The following is a 15,932-nucleotide window of genomic DNA, read 5'->3' as shown; positions in this document are numbered from 1 at the left end:
CCCCCTCGACTACTCTCACTGGATTTCCCTTGTTTTGTACTTTTGCCTGCACTGCTTTTAATATACATTAAAAGCAGTTTCATCCAACATTGTGACTGTCTCATCTTGTGTGTGTGTGACCGGGTTACAGTAATCAGTATATAGTGTCAATTATAATTTTATTTGAACATGTTTGGCAGTGATTGGATAATACTAGCCATTCTTTGAATCAGAATTAATTATGCTAAATTCTGATGTAATGTCTGTAACATCTAAAAAAAACAACAAAAAAAACGCTCCAGTTAATAACAAGTTTATTAAAAAAAAAATCTATAGTTTGGTATTATTTAAAATTTCACAACAATATATATAATTTCTAGAGCAAATTGTCTTTCTAAAAATAGATGGCAACGTATGTGGACAGCAAGACTAAGTTGTTACAATTTAAATAATACCAAGCTATAGAAAGTTAGATATTTATTAATCAACTTGTTTATTATGTTCCCTTCCGAGGGAACTCGCACTGCGTCGTTGAAAACGACTCTTTGGGGAACGCTCCTTAGCGTGCGCCTCTGAAGTATGAATGAAACTATTCCAATCTTGATTGGTGTTGCGTCATGACGTAACATGTGACGGCATAACCGGATGCATAAAAGTGACGCCGGCACACACACACATCAGCTTTCGCTCTTCAGCAAGCGCTCTATGTATATTGTTTGTCTTATTTGGTGTTGTTTGTCCTATTTAAAAGAATTATGGCCACCGAACAGTTCAAGAAGTGCGTGCACCCCTGCCCTTGTTTTATTACGGGTAGGGACACGCACGATTTGTGTGTGAACTGTTTGGGAGCGCAGCACGCACAGGCAGCTCTCGAGGGATCTGCCTGTGAAAGCTGTGAAGCACTACCCCTGAGAGTGCTGCGCTCCCGGTTGGCGCGCTTTGATGAGCACGGTCAGGCTCGCGTTCCCCACGGTTCTGGTCCCGCGTCTGTTGAGGCAGCGCGGCGATTGAGATCGTGGGGTTCGCAGCGGGATCTTGCAGATGAGAATGAGACTGCTCCGGCACTTTCTCAATCTTCGTTTGATCGCGTCGCGGCTTCTTCTGCCCACGATCAGGTCCCAATGCTCGAGCTCTCTGCTTCCGAGGAAGTGGAAATGCTCAGCATTGATGTGGACGACCATGAGCCAAGCACGCCGGGTTTCGGCCAGGCTTATGAGGAGCTGGTTCAGGATGTGACGCGTGCTGTGGCCAGACTTAACATTAGCTGGCCACAAAATGAGCAGGGAACGCACGTCGGAAGCAAATTAGACGAGCGTTTCCTGCAGCACACGTCACAACCCCAGCGCCGGGGTTTGCCGTTTTTTCCCGATCTCTACAAAGAGATCTCGAGATCGTGGGATAAACCACATTTGTCCCGTGTCTCCACCTCCAGTGTGGTCGATTACAGCTATGTTTTAGGGGCACGGGATATGGGCTATGGGAAGATGCCTGGTGTGGAGGAGGCTTTAGCCGGTTACCTCTCTCCTGAGTCGGCATCTTCCCTTAAAACCCCGGCGCTGCTTAGTAAGCCCTGCAGAGATACATCTGCATTAATAAGCAGGGCTTACATGGCGGCAGGTCGGGCTGTTTCATGCCTGCACTCAATGGCGATTTTGCAGGCATACCAGGCCGATCTCCTGAAAGATTTAGACGAGGGGGAGGGGCCAACTCCCGAAGATATCGCAGAGTTTCGCAGAGCCGCAGATCTGTCTCTCCGGGCCACTAAAGAGACGGCCCGCGCTATTGGCCACTCTATGGCAGCTATGGTGACCACGGAGAGGCATCTGTGGCTAAATTTGTTGGGAATAAAAGAAAAAGACAGAGCTTTTTTGCTTGATGCCCCGCTCTCGCCCTCTGGCCTGTACGGCGACACCGTTACATCGGTCGTCGACAGGTTTCAGGAGGCGAGGAAACAATCTGCGGCGTTCAAGCAGTTTCTCCCCCGTAAATCCAAGTCTAAATCAAGTAGGGTGGGGCAAACAGATCAGCCCCAGCCTTCAGTCAGCTCCTCGCACCGCGCAGAGCAAAAGGAGAGCGTTTCCTCTAGAGCCCCTCCTCCAGGAGCTTGGCTGGTTCCCTTAGTAGATTTTGTAGAGGCATGGAATCATCTTCCCAACATATCTGCATGGGTCCTGCATATAATAAAATCAGGGTACAGACTGCAGTTCGGGCACCGCCCCCCCAAATTCTCTGGGGTGGTGCAGACTACAGTGGTTCCGGGGCAGGCTCAGGTGATGGAACAAGAAGTGCAATCTCTGCTGCTGAAGGAGGCCATAGAACGTGTTCCTCATTCAGACAGGGAGTCCGGTTTTTACAGCCGGTACTTTATAGTTCCAAAAAAGGATGGGGGGTTGAGGCCGATTTTAGATCTCAGAGTTTTGAACTGGTCTCTGAGGAGGTTCAGGTTCAAAATGCTTACTATTCCTGTCATCGTGAGTCAGATCAGATCCGAGGACTGGTTTGTCACGATAGATCTAAAAGACGCCTATTTTCATGTATCCATCCTTCCATGTCACAGGAGGTTCCTGAGGTTCGCTTTTGGGGGCAAAGCTTACCAATATCGGGTTCTTCCATTCGGCCTAGCACTATCTCCCCGCACATTCACCAAATGTATGGATGCAGCTCTTGCTCCACTGAGACTTCAGGGCATCCGTATACTGAATTATATCGACGACTGGCTCATTCTGGCCCAGTCTCGAGAAATGGCGGTTCGGCATCGAGATGTCGTTCTTGGCCACATTCGAAGTTTGGGGTTGAGACTCAACACAAAAAGAGTGTGTTACAACCATCCCAGTGCACAACGTTTCTGGGCGTTGTGTGGAACTTCGGTTACTGATGCAGGCACGCATGTCTCCTGCACATATCGAGTCCCTTATGGCGATGGTGGCCGGGTTAAAGCTAGGCCAGGCCATCACTGTAAAGCAATTTCAAAGACTGCTGGGCCTCATGGCAGCGGCATCCAACATTGTACCTTTGGGCCTTCTACACATGAGGCCCCTCCAGTGGTGGCTGAAAACCAAGGGGTTTTCCCCCAAGGGGAATCCATTTCGTATAATCTGAGTATCGCGCAGGTGCCTTCGTTCTCTGCTAATATGGAAGAAACCTTGGTTCCTGTCCCAAGGGCCAGTGTTGGGAGCGTCATGTCGCCAGAAAACCGTTTCGACAGACGCCTCCCTCACTGGCTGGGGCGCGGTCATGGACGGCCACTTTGCCAGGGGTCTGTGGCAGGACCATCATCATTCTTGGCACATAAACTGTCTAGAGATGTTGGCTGTGTTCAGGGCTCTGAGGAGCTTCCTTCCAGACATCAAAGGTTACCATGTCCTAGTACGTTCAGACAATACATCAGTGGTAGCTTATCTGAACCGACAAGGAGGACTCAGATCGCGCCCTCTGTGCAGACTGGCGCATCAGATAATTCTTTGGTCCCAAGGGAAAATACTGTCTATCAGAGCAATATATATTCCGGGGGTTCAGAATCAAGGAGCAGACATCCTGTCGAGGCAGGGGCTGAGGCCCGGGGAATGGAGACTTCATCCAGAGGTGGTGAAGTTGATGTGGGACAAATTTGGACCATCGGAAGTGGATCTATTCGCGTCTCGAGAGACGTCCCACTGTCCACTTTGGTTCTCCCTCTCACATCCAGCCCCACTGGGGTTGGACGCCATGGTACAGGCTTGGCCGAGGCTTCGCCTGTACGCATTTCCCCGATCGCTCTGCTCCGGGAGTCCTGGAATGGGTCCGCCAAGAGGGCATCAGTCTTCTTCTGGTTGCCCCGATGTGGCCGGCCCGAGTATGGTTCTCAGACATAATTTCACTCCTGATAGCTCCGCCATGGCAGATTCCTCTGAGGAGGGATCTGTTGTCTCAGGCAGGGGGCACAGTCTTCCACCCTCGTCCAGAGCTGTGGAAACTGTGGGTCTGGCCCCTGAGGGGGTTCAGTACCTAAATGCTGGTCTATCAGCAGGGGTGGTTGAAACCATACTTAGCTCTAGGGCTCCGTCTACTAGGAGATTATATGGCCTCAAGTGGAATGTGTTCTCCACTTGGTGTAGAGAACATGAATTAGATCCAGTTAACTGCCCGGTGGCTTCAGTTCTGGAGTTTCTTCAAGATCGTTTCTCTGCGGGTCTCTCCCCTTCCACACTTAAGGTGTACGTGGCTGCCATTTCGGCGTTCCATGCACCACTGAGTGATGGGCCTCTGGGGAGGCACCAGCTGGTCATTCGTTTTCTCCCTGGAACATGGAGGATGAGACCGGCAACCAGGTCCAGGGTTCCTGCCTGGGACCTGGCGGTGGTTCTCGAAGGGTTATCCCTGGCCCCCTTCGAACCCCTTCAGTCGGCTTCGCCCAAGCACCTGACGTTCAAGATGGCTTTTCTCTTAGCTATTACCTCTCTAAAGAGGGTGGGTGATCTTCAAGCCCTGGCAGTGACGCCAGCTTGCTTGGAGTTTGCCCCTGGCGGAGTTAAAGCCATTTTGCACCCGAGACCTGGCTATGTGCCTAAGGTGCCGTCTAACACGGCACGGTCTACGGTCCTGCAGGCATTTCATCCTCCACCTCATGTGTCGGCAGAAGAAGAGAGGCTCCATTTGCTCTGCCCTGTCAGAGCTTTTGAGCATTTACCTCGAGAGGTCCTCTTCCTGGAGGAGGTCGGACCAACTGTTAGTGTGTTTTGGGTCACCTACGAAGGGGCTCCCTGCCTCGAAACAAACCATTAGTAATTGGATTGTTCAGGCTATTATCTCGGCCTACAAGGTGCGCAATTTGCCTTCACCTTTGGCCGTAAGGGCTCATTCAACTAGAGGCATGGCGTCCTCTAGGGCTCTCTTATCGGGAGTACCCCTCCAGGAGATCTGTGAGGCAGCCGGTTGGGCTACCCCGCACACTTTCATCAGGTTTTATAGTCTGCACCTCCCTAGTACGCCTGGCGACGTGTGCTCTCGTCCTAGCTGAGTGCCTGAGTTCAGTTTCACCCTAGGGCAGGCCTTTTTTCGGTGTGTGGCCTAGTGGGCATTCGTTCCCCAAAGAGTCGTTTTCAACGACGCAGTGCGAAGTTCCCTCGGAAGGGAACGTCTCGGGTTATGACTATAACCCTTGTTCCCTGAGAAGGGAACGAGACACTGCGTCGTCCTGCCACGCCCCTCAAGGCCTGAGAGCGGCTTGCTTCATCGCTAGGCTAATGTGTGTGTGTGCCGGCGCACTTTTATGCATCCGGTTATGCCGTCACATGTTACGTCATGACGCAACACCAATCAAGATTGGAATAGTTTCATTCATACTGCAGAGGCGCACGCTAAGGAGCGTTCCCCAAAGAGTCGTTTTCAACGACGCAGTGTCTCGTTCCCTTCTCAGGGAACAAGGGTTATAGTCATAACCCGAGACGTTTCCTGGAGTTTATATATATATATATATAGATATATATTAGGGCTGTCAATCAATAAAAAATGTTAATCAAATTAATTACATGATGTCCCGATTAATTAATCGTGATTAATTGCATTTAATCGCATATACAAATATTTGCTGAAAGCCCCTAATATAACAATAATTCAATATATAATTAAATAATTATACATAGTTATCTTTAAATATTTAAAAATGATATATAATTTTTAAATATTTAAAAATATTTAAAACTAGTGACTCTGATGTATTTATCCTCTTGATTATTTGTACATCTGCCCTTCCACATCTCTTTCTGTCCTTGTTAGAGCCAGTTGTCCTTTGTCTTTGAAGACTGTGTACTTTGTATGAAATCTTCAATTTTTTGGCCATTTCAAGCATTGTATAGCCTTCATTCCTCAGAGAAAGCTGTTTCTTTTATGCCTTTTTTGATCTAATATTGATCTTAAGACATGCCACTCTATTGCATACTGTGGCAACTCAAAAACAAACACAAAGACAATGTTAAGCTTCATTTAACAAACCAAATAGCTTTCAACTGTGTTTAATATAATGGCAAGTGATTTTCTAGTACCAAATTACCAATTTCCTTCCAAAACAGCAAAATCTGTACATTATTCCATCTTTTGGCTGCCAGTGTACATATATATATGTTTAGGTGCTACTAGTTACAAATCAAAAAAGCAAAAGTAAAATAACTATAAAGTAAAATACACAGAGCAGTCACGCTGGGTGTCTCAGGAGGTTAAAGTTAGTCACTGTCAACTGATATTGTATGTAAATCAGCAACAGTGACATTTAAAATATATACCTTTTTCTGTAGCAGAAAGTAAGTCATGTGGGTTTGAAACGACATGAGGGTAAGTGAATAAAATACAATTTTTGGGGTGAACTATCCCTTTAAATGAACATAAATGAGAACTCAATTAATTTTCCTGAGCCATGAAATAGTAACCTCTGAGCAATCAAATTTTCCACTGGTAAAAGCATCAAGGCACAAATAGCAAATCCAATCAGAAGACATGTAAATTAGAGCTTAAAGATACATTTCTTTTAGTGTGTATGGCCAATTCTGGGGGTATTTATTCAATCATCCCACAAGGTGGCTTCTATGAAATGCATTTAGCTGAAATGTTTTGAAATGCTCCACTGCTTTTGAGGCTGCCTGTTTTAAAACCTAATCTGCATTATTAGGCATATGGTTATTGGATTAATTAAAATAAATATGTGGAAACATCCACATATAAACTCTAATTGCATTTATTGTTTAGAGAGCCTACATAAAGAAACTAATCATCTTTCATTGTTTTTTTCATCTACTGATGAATGTGTGTAGAATTGTATGTCAGGGCCATGCTAATTTGGTTGACATTTTTTCATTGGTGTATTGTATGTGCTTTGTATTTGTTATTACTAACTGTGCTTATTGTGAACTTTGTTGCAGGTGCTGTGATTGTGTTAAAAAAAACAGCATGATATACAGTACTGTGAAAGTCTATAGATGTTTCACCGAAACATAAGTCTGAAGATAGTTGTTTTATATATTCTGATTTGGTGTGTCAATAGGAAATATCCAATTTTTCCAAATATCCCTTTTGCAAATAAAATAGAAGTAGAAAAAGGAGTCTTACAACAGATGGTATAGCCTCCACAGAGCCTTGATCTCAACATCATTAAGTCAGTCTGGGATTAAATGAAGAGAATGAGGCAAATGAGACAGCCTTAAAGCGATAGTTCACCCAAAAATGAAAATGCTCTCATAATTTACTCACTCTCGTACCATTCCAGATATGTATGACTTTCTATCTTCTGCAGAATGCAAATGAAGAATATCTCAGCTCTGTAGGCCCAGAAAATGCAAGTGAATGGTGACCAGACCTTTGAAGCTCCAAAAATCAAATAAATGCAGCACAAAAGTAATCCATATGACTCCAGTGGTTAAATCTATGTCTTCAGAAGCGATATGATAGGTTTGGATGCCATATAACATAATATGTATAACTAGGACTATGATAGAATATTAGGAAATATACAAGATACAGTATTACAAATAAAAAATCTAGGGATGTCCCAATACTTATATCAGAATCGGGGCCTATACCGCGCTCATGTACTCATACTCATACAAATGCTCCAATAACAAAAACCGGTACAATCTGATGTACGAATGTCATTACGTAAACATTCAGTGCACAAATTAAAAATCACGTTATGTCCTAGTGTTCTAATGTTCTATCGAAAAAGATACAAATGAATTATATAAATATCTAGTTTGCATGAGCAGCACGTTGCAAAGTTAAGCACATGTGAATGTGTGGAGAGAGTGTGGACCCAAAAGCTCCTCCTTGGCTAATATAAATCCGTCATGAGCATCGAGCAGTCTATTTGTAGCAGATGACAGTGAACAGAGAGCAAATTCACCTTGTAGTGCAAGGCACATAAAGAGTACATATTTATTCATTTAAATAGCAGCCTTTTGTGGTTTAATAATCACTTTGACTCATGTAAAGACCTGCTCTTCTGGAGTGGGAAGCTCCCGTCTTATGAGAGAGCTCCTTGGTTATCACAACACAGGAACACTTCAAAATAAAAGCTCAGCCAAAATTCGTATGACATAAATGTAATATTCACTGTTATACTACTACTAATAATAATTATATATATATATATATATATATATATATATATATATATATATAATAATTACCAAAAAGTAATGAGTACCAAAAAAAAAAAAGAAAAATTAAATGTACACATACTCCATCTCAGAAAAATGGTATTGGACATCCCTAAAGCAAAAAAGGGGAATTCCTTGCCAGGCCAATTTTTTTCCCCCACATTTTGAATTTCGGGGTCATTTTTTTGTGTAATTTTTGCCCCTAGAAATATAAATATATATATATATAAATAATATATATAATTTCTAACCCTGGGTCACATCAAATATTAATTAATTAATTTAATGTATGTTTACTGCACTTTGTATGAAGTTCATTGAAAAATAAACATTATTCTTGAAATATTTTTTGAAAACATCCTCACTATACATTTTTCATGTTCAAAAACTCGAACACTGGCTGAAACTTTTGCACACTGATACTTTAATAAGCTCTTATTCATACCAAGTAAGAGACATTGTCGGAAATAGATTGAGCTGAAAATATATGTGTGATTTTTAACATCATGTACAGCACCCCTATATTAATGACAGCCTGTCACACCTTGGAAGTAATTGTGACCAGCACATAATCAACACTCTCTTCTTCCACTAACAAGATCAAAATACAGACATATTGCTTTAACAGATAGTTTCTCTTTTTAACTTTTGTTAAACATTATTTTGTAATAACAGTTTATACACTCATAGCCTATTTTTAAGATGTATCAATTTCAACTGAATAACAAAATAAAATGTACAAATATTAAAAAATTCAAGTTTTATTAATTACATTTTCTTCAAGACTATTCAATTCAATAAGATGGAAATTTGTTATTCAACTGAAATGGATACATCTTAAAAATAGGCTAAAATATTTTTTTGAGTGAAGAATAATCTTTTAATATATGAAACTCTAAAAGCTTGTTTCAGCACACCTTCTCATGACATGCTCATTTTGTTTGAATCTGTCTGGGTCATGACCTGATCCCGTTCAACCCCCTCTCTCCCCCTCACCTGTCTCTACTACTGTCTAAATTTGTATTTATTTTTTCTAACTGGGCTCAAGGGGCTTCAAAGAGGCACTGGGGTGGCAGAATTCTTTTATGTAAAAATAAAAGCAAATAAAAGTAAATCTGCCTTGTACAGAAATATACACACACACACACACACACATACATATATATATATATAATATATTTATATATATATATTTACACACACACGGCCAAAAGTTTGGAATAATGTACAGATTTTGTTGTTTCTGAAGGAAACTTCAGGGGTGTCTTTAATACTTTAATTCACCAAAGTGGCATACAACTGATCACAAAGTATAGTCAGGACATTACTAAAGTAAAAACAGCACCATTATTATTTGAATAAAGTCATTTTTGATCAAATCTAGATAGGCCATATGTCCAGCAGCCATCACTCCAACACCTTATCCTTGAGTAATCATGCTAAATTGCAAATTTTAGAAGATTACTTGCCATTATAACAAGCACAGTTGAAAGCTATTTGGTTCATTAAATGAAGCTTAACGTTGTCTTTTTGTTTGTTTTTGAGTTGCCAGAGTATGCAATAGACTTTTAATATATGAAATTATTATGTCTTAGGGTCAATATTAGGTCAAAAATTCTCTAGAAACGTGTCAGTCAATCATTGTTTTGATGAATGAAGTCTATACAATGCTTGAAATGGACAAAAAACTGAAGATTTCAAACAAAGGTGTACACTACAGTCTTCAAAGAAAAAGGACAACTGGCTCTAACAAGGACAGAAAGAGATGTGGAAGGCCAGATGTACAACTAAACAAGATGATATGTACATCAGAGTCTCTAGTTTGAGAAATAGAATCCTCACATGTCCTCAGCTGATAGCTTCATTGAATTCTTCCCACTCAACACCAGACTCATGTACAAGAGTAAAGAGAAGACTCAGCGGTGTGAGTGTAAGGTGCATGAGAATTGCCTGACAAGACAGCCACATCTATGGCAAGTGCTACAGGAAGTGTGGGGTAAAATGTCACATGAGTATCTGGACAAACTGACAGCTAGAAAGCTGTCATTCGAGGATTTTTTTATGAGAACTCTTTGAAGTAGTTTAAGAAGTTCTGACATTTTTTTCTTTCAAATTGTATTAGTAATTGTTCACGTTATTAATGTCCTGACTATACATTGTGATCAGTTGAATGCCACTTTGGTGAATAAAAGTACCAATTTCAAGAGCAAAATCTGGACATTATTCGCTTTGGATAAAAGCATCTGCCAAATTAATCAATGTAAATGTAAATTATTCCAAACTTTTGGCCATCAAAAGTATGTACATATACACTGTATTCTTGTAAAAAATATTATGCAAATACATTTAAACTGAAAATGTTTCTCAAATATTGTGATATTGGTGAGGAAACAAATATCTGTAGAAAAAAGATGCAATGTTAACTAATATAATAACATTAATTGGTCTATTTGCATGAAAATATACAGCTGTCTTTATATAATATTAAAATTGTATATTATTTGTAGAATTGTAATTTTTGGGGAACTGTCCCTTTAAGACAGGATTTTCAATGCTGTTGGAATGAAACAGCCACCAAAAGAAAAAGCAATTTTCCACATATATTTCACAGCAGGTTCTGCTTCTAAAAAAGGAACACAATACAATTGCAAAGTATCTGAACTGCAGGCACTGCGATTCTCTTTCAGTCCATCCCTCTATTCTCACTCACATGTGTGGTTTCTGCAATCCATCCATAGTTTCCCTGGACTGCTTCCTAGCTTTGGTTTTGTTGGATAATCTTTTGCGAGGAAGGCTAAGTTTAGCTGAACAATACGGCATTGTACATCATCCGCGAGAAGAGATTAATAGGAAAGAGGCTGGTGAAGCTGCAGCTCAAATAAAGAATTAGCAAATGAAGCTGCCATTTCTTTTTCTTTTTCTTTTTTGCCTCTCTTCACTGTCTCCAGCTCATCCTTCACAGTAATTTGATTGATAATGATCCATGCATACTACAAGACCTACACTATCTTCTCTACAGGGGAAAGTCATGTTCCCAGAAATAACAATTCATCCTCAGCATCCCTGCCTCAGCAAATATCATCAACTTCAGTCTTATCATCGTTATTTTACATCAAAGTGAGCTCATACAAGATAGACAGTGAGCGAGGGAAGATACGAGCACTTAACAATGCTGGGTCGTGTTCCCACACCCCAATTCATGTGGTGCCAGAAGGACACCCGCTTTCCTTTCTCCAAACAGACGAAAACAGGATTGATGTCTTCTATGCATAACTCACAGTCTGCAATAGTCTGATAGTCTGTATGTGGAAGAATAGAATGGGACAGAGAAAGAAAAGAGTAAAGAATGTTAACGAGAGTGAGAAGAATTAAAGAGAATAACGGATTGAGACAGAGGACCTGTTTTTTGTTTTTTTTTGTCTCCCTGGCAGCAATCTTTCGTGTGTATCCATTGGCTCCCTGAAAAGGCAGTGAAATATCACCTGTCACCCAATCAGAGCACAACACTCCCATTTCCCAGCAACACTTTAACAACAGCTGCCATCCACCATTAATATGTCATAGATAAATCAAACAGAGTAATGACTGAACAGGACTTTTCTGGAGTTTCTCAAAGCTATAGTTCAGGGCTATTCAAATTCATCAACATGTGGGCCAAATGAAAAAAAAAAAAACATCCTTGATGCATACGGGCCAAGAATGTTTTAATATAAAGCTTCTACCAGATATCGTGTTATAGTAGGTCTGTTTGCTTACTACGTAAATAGAAAACCATAAATTGCTTTAAAAATTGGTCCCTAACATATAGAGTAATTAAGACTTATAATAAAAATTGTATTAAACAACAACAGTGAAGTTTGTTATTGTTGGTGAAGTAGCATCCAACGTTACCCAAATATAAGTTTTATATGCAATGATTTATACTTTTGACTTGTCAAATCTAAAGTTTTATTGACCAAATTACTGTACAAAACTTTTCTGTTTCTCCGAACTAATGTTTATCAGTCATCCATGATATTAGTTCTTTAAACTTCCCATTCTGTCAAAATGACAGACAATGATCAATCATAGTGCAACCTCTGAAACAGTCTAAAAAATGTGGTTCTCTTGCACAAGACACGGTAAAAACATTGAGATGAGAAGCAATGTGCATCTAGCTCAAGTTTACATAGGAAAACAATTGAAAAACAGCATGAACAGACACAAAAAAAGTTCAGTGTGAACAGCCCCTTAGACAACTGACAACCTCTGGCAGGTCACTGAAAATTTCAAACGGTCCAGAATTGGCCAGCAGGCTACCTTTTGATTAGCCCTGCAATAGATTAAGTAGAACAATATAATTGGTGTTAAATTCATCATCATTCTCATTACGTTACATATAATTTTACTTTAATAAAAAAAAATGTGGCACTGTTTAACCCTCAGAGACCCAAGCATAGAGATTGATGATGTATTTATGAAGCCACTGATTATAAAAGCCGTGATTTTTAACCATTTAGCTTGTGAGTGAATTTTTTTTTCACTAAAAACTACTTTTACTAGTGGCACAGAAACAACACTCTTTACCTTAAAAGTTTGCTATTTCAATAACAAAAACACACTGAAGTAACATAATCAGTAATCATCTGTAGTCAATGGTAATGCTGTGAAGAAAGGGGAATGTTGTCATGTAAATGATTTTCCGAGAAATGAAAAACAAATGTTTATCAGCAGCATTGTACAGCGTGAGCTGTGAAAATGTAATATATAAAACCAAGAAAAGCTTCCCAACAGCTTTTTTTCAAGGCTGCCAGAAAGGAGATTAATTGTAGATACTGTCATTTAATGAGCTGTGGAGAGTTACCTGTCATAGTACTTCCTCACTTTCCTCTTTGTATTAAAAAAAATCACTCTTTTTAATTACTTTGCATCTGACACCCCTCTTAACAATCAGCACTTGAAACCCACCAAAATGGAATCCATCTTCCATAAACACCTAAGTCATAAAGCTGTGTTGTCATTCTCTGTGAGAGAATGTGATTGAATGTGTGTCTGCTCCATCCCTTCAAAAGCCAGAATGCTTATTGTGTAAGTCGTTCTCCAAGGCCATTCGGTTTATTGAGTACTCAGCCTTGGAAAGGGTGCGACAAGATCCACTTACACAAGGGTTTTGTGTCACCAGAACAATTGAGACAGAGGTAAGCAGCATACCCCGAAATAGCAGGCAGGTCAGGCAGATCTATCTCCATAACAGTGGGAAAAGCATTGTCTAAATCTCTTTTATATGAGCATTAGGCATCAAAAAATCTCATACTCAACCACCCTCGCACACACACAAACAAAGGAATACAGGACTTTTGTACTGAAGAACCATGCAATTTTTACATTCAAATGCCATCATATAGTATATGGTAATAACGCTAGATGTTCTGGAATCATCATGGTTTAAGCTCATTTAGAATTACACTAACAGCCACAGGCTTTCACATAACTTCTCATTCTATATTAATTAGTGTTTTCAAAATTGTTTAACTATGAAATAACAAATGGACAGCCTGATCTCATGAGATGTGATATGTCCAGCGTGAGGTGCCAAAAGTGAGTGAAATTATGTTGTAATTAGACTAGGTTTTAAGGGTAAATATTAGATGGATGTTTTAATAAGTAAAATGTACCCCCTAACCTAAAACCTTAACCTAAACCTAACTAATAATGCTAAAACAGATAAGTTAGAGGTGATTAAAAGAGACATCCTTAACCTAAACCAACACCTAAACCTAACCACTAGAAATTTTAAAGGTAAATTCGACATAAAAAGCTAATTTACTGAAGTAACAATGTCAATTTGCTTTTATGGCACTTTCGCTTCACTTCCACTCTCACTTTCATTTCAAGCTTGCTTGGCTGGGCTTGAGGCTAGGTTTCCGAGTACACCTACAAATAATTGTAATCATTATAATACAAGCTAAAAGGAACACATTTCTGGTTTGGCATCGACAAATGGGGAACTTGAGCACTTCTGATTGGGCTGTAGGTGTACATAAGGCAACAAAGGCTGGAAACACTCGACTAGATTACATCGCTGAACACTCTGGGCATTCCCTTAAACAGCTTCATGAGGTGCCAACTCGGATGCTTTTTAAACAGTATTGAAGGAGTCTTCTATGTTTGCTGGGTACCTGTTGGCTGATTTCCTTCACTATACGACTGCTAGTGTAGGTAAAGGATGATGTGTACCTGCATAGGGGACAGGGGCATCTTTGTCCAAGGCAACCAGAGGAGGGTCTAACAGGATTGTGTCCATGTTCTCGGTGATGACACCATGGTAGGACGTCTCGATCCATGGCTTGTGTTTATTCACTGTAATTGACGGAGAAAAGAAACAGAGAGAGAATTTAAATCAAAGTAAGATCAGGAAAAATCAAAGCGAGATTCACCCAAAAATTCTGTCATCATTTGCTCACCCTCATTGTGTTGCAAACCTGTATGACTTTCTATTTTCCACGGAATACAGGTGTTAGGCAGTATGTCAATCTCAGTCACCATTCACTTTCATTGAACCTTTCTTCCATACAGTGTAAGAAGAATGGTGACTGAAGTACACATTTTGTGTTCCACAGAAAAAAGAAAAAAAATCATACAGGTTTAGAACAACATGAGGCTGAATAAATAATGAGAGAATTTACATTTTTGAATGAACTATCCATTTAAAAATGTTCATGCATTGTTCATGCAAAGAATGGCTTCAAATGTGAGTTGATACATGTCAAATAAGCACAAGCTATTTGTTCAGTTCCCCCAATGGCCGCATCATTCTCTCCTCTAACATGTATCATGGGAAACACCTTCATTTATCAACTATTGGCCTGCCCTTTTGTTCCTGTGGTTTTCTATGGATGCTGCATAGGTAAAGATACTAAAACAAGATGCTTATCAATGGATGAGACTTGTGCAATCCTCTACCCAGTGATAGGAAAGCATGCCTGCAAGATCTCTATGGATGAAACAGCATGTACCATTGCAGTCTTTTCAGCTCATCAAATCTAATGTACAATACTTAACTAAAAGTATTTTAAAAAGCAACAACTGTATCACCAGTGATTTGTAAAGTTTAATTAAGACAAATTTTAAATTCTCTCACCATTAACACACCCTTATGCCATCCTAGATCTGTATGACTTTTTTCTTCTGCTGAGCACAAACAAAGATTTTTAGAAGTATATCTTAGCAAGGGCCTGGGTAGCTCAGCGATTACTGATGCTGACTACCACCCCTGGAGTCGCAAGTTTGAATCCAGGGTGTGCTGAGTGACTCCAGCCATGTCTCCTAAGCAACCAAATTGGCCTGTGTTGCTAGGGAGGTTAGATTCACATGGGATAACCTCCTTGTGGTCGCTATAATGTGGTTCTCGATCTCGGTCAGGCACGTGGTGAATAGCGTGAAGCCTCCACACGTGCTAGGTCTCCGCGGTAACACACTCAACAAGCCACGTGATAAAATGCACGGACTGACAGTCTCAGACGAGGAGGCAACTGAGATTCGTCCTCCGCCACCCGGATTGAGGCAATTCACTACGCCACCACGAGGACCTAGAGTGCAATGGGAATTGGGCATGCCAAATTAGGGAGAAAAGGTGAGAAAAAGTAAATCTTAGCTCTATATGTCCAAACAATGCAACTGAATGTTGTCCAGAACTTTGAAGGTCCAAAAATCATATAAAGGCAGCAAAAAAGTAATCCATACGACTCCAGTGTTTAAATCCATATCTTCAGAAGTCATGTAATAGGTGTGGGTGAGAAACACATCAATATTTAAATTCACTATTCAATTTACTATAAATTCTCTTCCCTG

General features: G+C 40.6%; 1 protein-coding gene across 1 annotated transcript in view; it reads right to left on the bottom strand.

Annotated features, from left to right (window-relative positions):
* LOC127648605 (calsyntenin-2-like) overlaps window positions 1-15,932 on the bottom strand; it is a 366,638-nt gene that overhangs the window by 219,402 nt on the left and 131,304 nt on the right. Inside the window, exon 2 of the mRNA XM_052133275.1 lies at window positions 14,319-14,441. Coding sequence (XP_051989235.1) covers window positions 14,319-14,441 — 123 coding nt within the window. The remainder of the gene's footprint in view (window positions 1-14,318; window positions 14,442-15,932) is intronic.

This window comes from Xyrauchen texanus, chromosome 9 (assembly GCF_025860055.1).
Source record: "Xyrauchen texanus isolate HMW12.3.18 chromosome 9, RBS_HiC_50CHRs, whole genome shotgun sequence".
Classification (NCBI taxonomy): domain Eukaryota; kingdom Metazoa; phylum Chordata; class Actinopteri; order Cypriniformes; family Catostomidae; genus Xyrauchen; species Xyrauchen texanus.
This window is presented reverse-complemented; position numbering and strand designations above follow the sequence as displayed.